The sequence below is a fragment of the Labrus mixtus genome, chromosome 3 (assembly GCF_963584025.1).
Source record: "Labrus mixtus chromosome 3, fLabMix1.1, whole genome shotgun sequence".
In the NCBI taxonomy this organism is placed as follows: Eukaryota; Metazoa; Chordata; class Actinopteri; order Labriformes; family Labridae; genus Labrus; species Labrus mixtus.
In genome coordinates this window covers 33,645,035-33,655,034 of record NC_083614.1, presented here as the reverse complement: position 1 = coordinate 33,655,034, position 10,000 = coordinate 33,645,035, and the positions used below count along the sequence as shown (strand labels likewise).

At 43.4% G+C, this 10,000-nt stretch overlaps 1 protein-coding gene across 1 annotated transcript in view; it reads left to right on the top strand.

Moving 5' to 3' along the window:
- zc3h3 (zinc finger CCCH-type containing 3) overlaps positions 1 to 7,810 on the top strand; it is a 63,956-nt gene extending 56,146 nt beyond the window's left edge. The window contains exons 8-9 of the mRNA XM_061034653.1: positions 6,846 to 7,012; positions 7,110 to 7,810. Of these exons, the coding sequence (XP_060890636.1) occupies positions 6,846 to 7,012; positions 7,110 to 7,308 (366 nt within the window). The 3' untranslated portion in view covers positions 7,309 to 7,810. The remainder of the gene's footprint in view (positions 1 to 6,845; positions 7,013 to 7,109) is intronic.
- The last annotated feature ends 2,190 nt before the right edge of the window (positions 7,811 to 10,000 follow it).

Here is a 10,000-nt window from a genome sequence, read left to right as displayed (position 1 = left end):
GCCTCTCTCTCTCTCTCTGCCTCTCTCTCTCTCTCTCTCTCTATCTCTCTCACACTTTCTCTCTCTCTCTCTCTATCTCTCTCACACTTTCTCTCTCTCTCTCCCTCGGTCTCTCTCTCTCTGCCTCTCTCTCTCTCTCTCACTTTTGTCTCTCTCCCTCTCTCTCTCTCTCTCTCTCTCTCTCTCTCTCTCTCTCTGTCTCTCTCACACTTTCTCTCTCTCTCTCCCTCTGTCTCTCTCTCTCTGCCTCTCTCTCTCTCTCACTTTTGTCTCTCTCCCTCTCTCTCTCTCTCTCTCTCTCTCTCTCTCTCTCTCTCTGCCTCTCTCTCTCTCTCTCTCTCTCTCCCTCTCTCTCTCTCTCTCTCTCTCTCTCTCTTTCTTTCTCTCATTTAAAAAAAACACTTCACCATCTTTATCTTCTAATAAAGTCGATCTTCAGTATTTACAAACAGCTGTTCACCAGAGCCAGGGAACATCTGAACATCTGGTTCAGAAGGCCGCTGTGTAATCTGGATCATTCTATCACATCCTGAAGGGACTAATTGAAACACTACATGTCACTGAGTGTAACAGCCCGTTAGAGGGGCTTTGTTTAGTTCTCACTGTGTCTTTACTTAGCAGCACGGTGAAGTTCTTTGTCTAAGCTGTGTTCTTTCTTTCAATGTGTAATTACACTGTTCAGCAAGTATAGGGTTCCCCTGAAGTTAAACTGAGGCTTAGGTAAACAAGTAGTTTGGTAACCAACACCGCCCCCCCCCCTTCACATAGACACATGTACACAGTGACACACAGGCAGCAACAGCTGCAGGGGGTGGCCGTCCATAATGGCATAACTGTAGTGTCTGAGTGACACATTGCGGGCCTGATGGGTAACAGAGAGCCACCTACACATGACTCCAGACACCCGAGTCTCACACACACACACACACACACACACGCTGTCCCCACATCCACCTCAATCACACCCTCCTCCCCGCTCCCTTTGTCTCCCCCTCTGCTCCTTTCTGAGCGTCGGGTGTGAAACAGATGCTTTTTCACACTGTCAGACCTCATTTGAATAGTGCATGGGGAAATGAGGATATAGAAAACAAAAGGGATATTAATATTTATTCTATTAGCTGAAGTGCTTAGGTCTGTGATTTTCCCCGTGTGTGTGTGTGTGTGTTTGTGGAGCGCTGTGCGGTGAGGCTCTGGTAGCTCTATGATGGATAGCAGGCAGTAATTATAGATGGGAAAACTGCTGAGGATGGCACTACGGGCCAGGCAGGCAGACACTCCAGCAGCTCAGGGGTTAAGTCTGCTCCTCGCCTCCATCCTCCTCCTTCCTCCTCTTCTTCTTCCTCGCAGACTTTCCACCATCCTGCCTCATCCTGGCTTTGTCTCACACTCAGCGGGTCTGTCTGTACCTTCCTAACCGTCCCACTATTTCTTTACTTTGCAGCTTTATCTTTTCCCCCCGACACGTTTATCTGACCGTCAATTTAATCAAAGGCCTGATACCAACTTTCATTCAGAATTTGAACCCTGTAAGCTATCATGGCTGTAGTCTCATGTTTTTACTGTGAGACAAAGGTTTGTCAGACATTTCTCACATTTGTTTTAGTTTTTTTTGGGGTTGTAGTCGAGGAGAGCTGACGTTTGCAGCAGTCTCTAAAGATGTTTACAGTGAGATATTTAAGGTTTATCATCTGGCTTGTTGATGCACAGCACAGTGGGTAGAGTCAGAAATCAGGAGAGAGAGGGGGGAATGACATGCTGGACAGGAGTCACAGGTCGGACTTGAACCCGCTCGAGGACTACATCCTCTGTACATGGGACACACAAATCAACCATTCGGCCACCCGCGCCCCAGTCTGTTAATTGTAAAAAAAAAAACTGACATGAAAAAAATCAATAACACTTAAAACACTGAATAGGGGGCACAGGTGGTCTAGTGGTTAGTGTGCACGCTCCATGTACAGAGCATGTACTTTATGCTTCTTCTCTGTAAGCCTTTGAATCCCCCCTCCTCCCCCGGTTACAAATACAACTTTTTTTTAAATGAATTGAATTGAATGTCACTCCCCTCTCTCTCTCTCTCTCTAGCTCAGATTTCCAACTCCATCCAGTGTCGTTTCTCTCCAATGAAGGCACAAAAAGCCCCAAAATAAATCTTTAAAATAATTAACATGAAAATAAATCAAACAAACCTGCAGCCCGTGTAAGCTAGCAGACGCCCGCAGCTCCTGACTGTTGATGATGAAGAGCTCAAAAACAACACACAGATTGTCTTTAGAGTTTGTATCAATATTTTCCTGAGGTCAGGAGACCGCTCTATAAACACTTCAGCTTTCTGTAGAAAACATTCAAACTAAAGAGTCATTGAGAGACTGCGTTTGTACGTCCTGTCATGCTGTAGCTGCGTACTCTAGAGCAGCCAGGTGTTTGTACGTCCGGTCATGCTGTAGCTGCGTACTCTAGAACAGTCAGGTGTTTGTATGTCCTGTCATGCTGTAGCTGCGTGTCATGCTGTAGCTGCGTACAGCCCGGTGCCCGGTGTTTTAAAGATGTAGATATTTGACGTACAAAGTGTGAGCTGAGTTTTCTCGACTGATGATTTGAATCCTCCTCTTCCAGCGAACAGACCTTTGATGCTCGAGGTCTGACCAGCTTTCTTTGATGCAGGACTTAATTGGATCTGCAAACGAGCTGAGAAATAGTGTCGCTGTGAACTTTCATTTTCTTAATATTTAGCCTCTCTATGTTAATAACGGAGCAACGGGAGCTCCTTTTTCATTCTGCTCTACTTACTGTAAGTTACTTTAGACAAGAGTGTCGGCTCAATGCCCAACGTGTAAATGCATGTGATGTCCCTATTTTACTGTCTTTTCCCTCCACCCTCCCCCTCCCCCCCCCTCGCTCTCTTTCTTGCTTCTTTTGCTCATTCTCTCGGTCTCTTGGTAAATGTGCTGACTCCTCCTGGTTTTGGCCCAGCAGAGAGCTCTCTAATAGGCCCCAGAGACATCCCAGCATTCCTTAAATCAAGTGGAAAATTGTTAACTTGGTGTGGGATAAAGATGTTCTGTCCACTTTAGCTTTATCCGCTGCTCGCTCTCTCTCTCTCTCTCTTTCTGCACGTCTATCTTTTTATGAAAATGAGGATATATGATGGAGCAGAGGGGGAGTGTACTGAGCTTTTACAGTCAATTTCTCCCACACTTTCTTTTCCTCACACTGAAGCTGCTTCAGCCCTTTGTCTGCAGAACAGATCTCTGAGAGAAGAGTACTTAAAAAAAAAAAAAAAAAAAAAGGTAATAGCTGCGTTAAAGCTGATCTTAAGTTTGCCAAAATCAATATATTTGGCAGAATGCTTTTGAATAAGTTCTGCTGGTGTTGCTCCATATTTCATTGTATGATAAGGTGTACAAAGTTACTCTGAGTATCGTGTAGTTCTGTGATTAGAGCCCAACCTGCTTATTTAAAAAAAAAAAAAAACATGTGCACCCCGCTAGCAGCAAAACAAAAGAATCAAAATTCAAATCCATTTTCATATCAATTTTTTTTAATTATTTGTGGGATTTATTATTTAGAGACAGGACAGGAATCAGGGACAAAGAGAGAGAGAGGGAGAATGACATGTGGTGAAGAAGCCACAGATAAGATTGGAGTACGAGCCGCCCGCTTGGAGGCACCACCTAACCACTAAGCCACCGTCAATATTTTTTATTAGAATCTTTACCAAAATTTAAAAATGTCTTTTATGTTATCAGCTTAACTTTCTTTTTAACACCCAAACACAATAGTCAAATAAACTATCCATGAAGTGTGATGTCATGATTTAAGTTACTGGACCTGAGACTCAACGAGCTGCTCTCATTGGACGCTCCTGAGAGCGTGTTTAATGACTTGGAGGGCAGACACATCTGGCTGCAGATGTTCACCCTCGTATATTTATGGTTGTGGGCGATCAAAAAACTTGCTGTTTAAAAGTGTTGTCTTTTAATATTTTATAAAATGAGGCGTCTTGATTATAAATGTGTGTGAGGCTGCTCGGTGTTTGTCAGAAACTGCTGCTGACGTTCTTAGCGAGGACACTGTTGACAAAGATTTTTAATCCTAACAAGTTGTTTTCCTCGTTAAATATTTAAAAAAACTCAGAGCAGAAAAAGTATTTTCCCCTATGTTGACAACCGATGGTGTTGTTGTTTCATAACAAATAAGACAAAGTTAAATGTGTCTGTACGACGTGGCTACAATTGTTTTAGTAAAACACCTTGAAGATATTTTTCACTCACAGACACATTGAAAAAAAACTGAAGCAATTAAAAGGATAGAATAATTTGCAGCCCTAAAGTCGTGCATTGAGGCTCATAAGTGTAAAATAAAATACGCTAAAACACAATGATAATAAAATGTTCTGGTGTATATGCAACTTCAGTTCTGATGTCAGGCACCAAATATAAAAACCAGCAGAGACGACTTCTGGAGTGAGATGTGGTGTGGAAACCGCAGGCCTATAAGACGATCCAGAGAAACATTTGACAGTGAGCTGACCCCGGGCACCCAGGGGTGCAAGAACACGGGTGTGAGGGCGGTGAGAGGGGCACACTGATGGCAGCGAGTCAGGGGGGCGGGGCTCCAGAGAGAGTCGACCATAGCGTCCTGGAAAATCGATCTCCAGATCCCGCTCCCCTCCACACACACACACACACACACACACACACACGCACACGCACACGCACACGCACACGCACACGCACGCACACACAGACACACACACACACACACACACACACACACACACACACACACACACGCACACACAGACACACACATACACACACACACACACACACACACACACACACACCTACACACACTCTATTTCTGGCCCAGTTTGCTTCCCAGTCCCACACTCTTCACCCCTCCACACACACACACACACACACACACACACACACTCAGACACACACAGACACACACACACACACACACACACACACACACACACACTCAGACACACACACACACACACACACACACACACACACAGACACACACACACACACTCCTCGCAGCCTGCAGTGAATATAATTAGCTTTTCTGACAGGTGGGAGGGATCGGATCTCGTGGAGAATGAAGCCACCAATTTACACCCGTATTACACTGTCATAGACACTCGGCTGCAAACATGCATGTGAAAGCTTCACTCTGTCATGCACAATGCTCTCCAGAATGACGCCAACCCTGACCCACTTGCAAGTGAAAGGAGGCGGGGGAACGGAAAAAGTCGTAACCTACAAAAGATTGGATCAACAGAGCGACATATCAAATTCCTAATTAGCAGATTTCCTTCATTAGCTTACTGGAAGTCCCCCAGTTTGTGTGGTGAAATGACTGGTGGACTAATGGAGACATGAAACTTTCCCCTTCTTAAGGTTGTAAAAAAAAGTACTTCAAGGCTTCCTGTAAAGGTTAAGAGCAGTTTGGAGCTTCAGAAGACATAAACACTGGATCCTGTCTCTGTCATCATGCGTCCTATCTGCTTATTCCATAACGGGCTGTGAACACTGGTTTGTTCCGCTCAAGCTGCTGTTAACCTCTGCAGGAACATACAGATCAGTGAGCTTCCTCCATGAGATGAGACAGGTGCTTTTTTGTTATCATGGATTCATTCAGATTTTATCAAAATATGAACCCATTTATCACCTGGGATGAGGAGAAACTCTCCTTCCTTTGCTGAAGATGGATTGGTGCTCCTCATGTCAGATGAAGAATCTCTGAATTTAAGTGTTTGAAGAGTGTTTAATCAACAGCTGTGCTATCTGTGCAAATGCATGTTTGTTTTTTTTGTTTTTTTACCAATATTTTTATTAACACACAAAAAACAAACAAACATATAGACATAACATTGACGGTATAAAAACAAAATAAAACAAAAAACAACAACAACATACAAAAAAAGGAGACGGGACAGAACATAGACAAAAAAAAATGTTTGTTTGTTTTAAGCTGAAGTTCTATTGATCCTCAGTTCATCCCATATTCAGACTGATGCAATCTGTACCATGTCTAAGCACACTTCATCACTAAAGTCCAGTTTCGTTTGACTAGTGTGAGTGTTCTGATCTACACTTCCTCCTCGGCCCTGACACGCTTTGGAGAGGTGTACTTCTGCACGGTACAGTTCATGCACGAGCTCAAGCACAAATACAAAACGATGACAGCCTTCATTCAGGAGAAATCTCAGAGTGTTCTGTCTGTATCTGACTAACATGACTCATAATAAGACACAAAGTCAGTAAAGTAGCTGAGTCATGTTCTCTGTGTTGTTCTCTGATGTGCAGATGCAGACTCGACTGCACGTCTCTTTTTTTTTATGAGTCCATCTGTCACCCTCAGCAGAGTGAGAGAACAGTAAAGTTATGTAGAAGAGGTAACCGTGCTGAGGCCCGGTTAGTCCTGGAGCAGTGTGAGTGCAGACCAGAGAGGAAATGGGGAGGGGGGACAATCATGCTTAAGCACGGTACGGGACAACTTTGCTTCGTGTGAATGCGCCCTGGATTCCTTCATATCGTCGAGTATTTCTGCAGGATTTACTTCAAATATTTTTTAAAAATATTTTAGAATGAAACAGTTGAACTGTGACTCTCTCTACAGTGGTAACAATCTACAAGTCCTGTTTGCATAACTTTATATCCTAATTGGTGCGTCATAATACTAGATAATATTCCTGTTCACATAAAGGTTTTTTATTGGACAAACATTCTATTTCATGGAGAAAATACCTCATAATGGGGGTGTCTTTTTATTACCGACTAAAAGCTGAATGTTTGTGTTTCTACTTCTCTGTCTCTAACCTCCAGTGTAAGAAGAAACACACTCTGGTGTGTCCAGACTTCTCCAAGACGGGATCCTGTCCTCGAGGTGCAGGCTGTAAGCTTCAGCACCGCCAACGAGTCAAAAGAAGCCCCAGCACCGCTTCCACCTCCTCCTCGACCAGGAGAGGCCGGACCAGGGAGCCCTCCAAGAGGTCGGCTAGAGCAAAAGATTAACAATAAGAATGTTAGTTACTTATAGATCCTTTAAGATCCTTAAATGTCTTCTTTAATGTGTCCTCTCTCTCCTAGGCCTCGTCTGACAGTTGTCATGCCGCAGGACTCTCAGACAGAACCGGGGACCCCCCAAAAGGGTTCTCTGGAGCTGCCGTCCTTCATCTCCCTCTCCAGCTCCCCAGAGGAGGCAGACGCACCGGACACGCCGACAGCTGAGACCTCACAGGTTAAAGGTATGAACAAAAGATTTAACCAACAAGACAAGAGCTCCTGAGAGTGTCGCACAGTTTACACAGAACGATAGAAGAAAACCAGGAGAGCATCCAGCGGTAACAGTGACCGAGGAAATGTTCATTATTTAGTTTTCAGATCAAAAAGATTTCAGAAAGTTAGTTAGAAAATGTGCTAAATGAATTACCTTGAGGGAGTGGCAGGGGGTGCATGTGAGAACAACCAGATCAGGATTTCAGGTGCAGTCCTCCTAGGAGTGCATATGTGACAACGTCTTTATTGTCTGAGTTCTTTAAATGATGTCATTACTGATCTCCGCATCTCTAGTTTCCTCCATAGCTTATTGTTTTAAGTTGATTGGATCCATAAAAAAAAACAGGGAATATAACATCCAGACTGTGAAAAAATCTAATGTTCCTTAAGAGGACTTAACGGGGGCTTTACTGAGCCTAAAAGTGCTGACTGTCTGACGACATATTGTCCAGAGATGTGTTGTTGAAGGATCACGTTTGTCCTGAAAGCCTCCGGATCATTCCCCAGTCCATGAGAGAGGGGGGGGCTGCAGACAGATAATGATGATCAGACCGGGGGGGGGGGAGCTGTACAGTTAGTGTGATGGGGCTCAGGGGAGGAGTAATAATGCTCAGAGGACAGAGGTAATAATATTTAGGTTTGGGGCTGGATGGAGGCACAGCTGAGCTCTCTGTTGACAGACTTGACGGATAGAGGATTAGTGGAGAGAGGATGCCTTCCCCCCCTCAGACCTCCTCCTCCCCCCCCCCCCATGAGGCTCCACCATCCACCTGCCTTTGCCTGCTATACACACACACACACACATACACACTTTCACTTGTGTCCCACATGTTTAAACGCAGAGCACAATACTGAACACGTTCTGACTTTTTATTTTTTAGTAGTAATCATTTATTTCGGTCACAAGAATAAACAAAAACATTTTGACTGAAAAGGTGTAGGCTGAAGCTTTATCTTATTACACCAACCCTTGTTACAAATCTTATTATTTAAGACACGACTAGTTTGGTTACAAAATAAACAAAACATATCAGAACAAAATTTGTTCCAAGAATTTCTTTCAAAACAAAACAAATGAAACAAACAAAAAACAACTTCTCTCCTTTCAGTTTTTGAAACAGTTTATATTTTCCTTTTAAGATCTTAAAGGCTTTATATGTGATTTTTTGATCCAGCAGATGTCGCCCTTGAGCACCAGCATGAAACCAAAACAACTCACGCTGCATTGTTGTGTTAGCATGCTAATGCTAGCGATCTTTATTATGCTCGTATCTTCACACTGCATGTAAATTTACCTGAAATGAGCGTGATCTAGAAACACAGTTAAGCAGTGAGTACAGTATGTTATTCTTCTTTTCTCTAGTCCCTCAATTAAACAACTTTTATACACGAGGGGAGGAGTCAGCCGGCCGTCCGGGCGATGTAAACAAAGTGAAGATAGGACTCTGAAAACTCTGAAAACATCACAGACAGTGGGACTCGGGTGTTACACCCATTGTAGACAGTCATGACTCACAGAGTTATTTTCAGAGGAGATACTTGATTTCTACATTTAAGTGTGAAAAATCACAAATAAAGACTTTAAAGATTTTTTTTTTTAAATGAGTCTTCTCCTTAGAGAGACAACACAAGCGAGGCAAGGCTGACTTATTTCCATGGCTCATTACATGAAGTAAAGTCACTTCAGAGTGATCTACACTGAAAGATGCATCAGGAATAAAAACTGAAACTGAATTAAATACAAACAATATGATGATATCATTTAAAGGAAGAATGTGCGACATGTTCCACATAAATAAATCATAAAGTCTGTCCTGTGTAAATGTGTCTCTGAGTCCTGACTGTCTACAATGAGGGAGAAGCTCGAGTCCCGCTGGCTGTGTTGTTGTCAGAGCCGTGTTTACATGGACGGGACGGCCGGCTCCTCCCCTTGTGTATAAAAGCTGTTTTAGTCAAGAACTAGAGAGAAGAAGAACATACTCACTGATTATTTGGATGTTAGTAAGAGTTTTTAGATCACGCTCATTCTGTGTCAGTTTACATGAAATGTGAAGCTACGAGCTAACTAAAGAGCGCTAACATTAGCATGCTAACAAAACAATGTGAAGCTACAAGCTAACTAAAGGGTGCTAACATTAGCATGCTAACACAATGCAGGACACAGATGATTGCAGTTCGAGCCGAGGACGATTTTCTCCAACGATTGCACTTGACTCCCTCATGTGAACTTGAGTGGAGGGGGGTTGGAGGTGTGTCTCTGTAGGAGAGCGGAGGCTTCAGTATGGAGGAGGCGTGGCCAAACAGAAGTTTGTTTTGGTTTCATGCTGGTGCTCAAGGGCGACATCTACTGGATCAAAAAGTCGCTCATTCTTCTTTTAAACAGATATCAAATGTAACAGATTAAATAACAGTTGTGGTGAAGTTCCACTTCATAAAACAAAATGTCATTTCTAAAACTTTCTAAAATGATCTTCCTCGTACAGTAAGTCTGATTTTTCCTGCAGTGTGCTCCGAGCCTTCAGAGTACTCTTTAAAGTCTCTTTTCATGTAAAGTAGATTGGATTTTATGTCAGCTGAAGACATGGCCGAGGTGATTTCTATTGACGGACGAGATGAAACTGTCCCGAGGGACTGGATCTGTCGAGAGGGGACACATCCGTCTCTGCTCCTCCTGCTTTGTAGGAAGAGCTGGACACAGATCA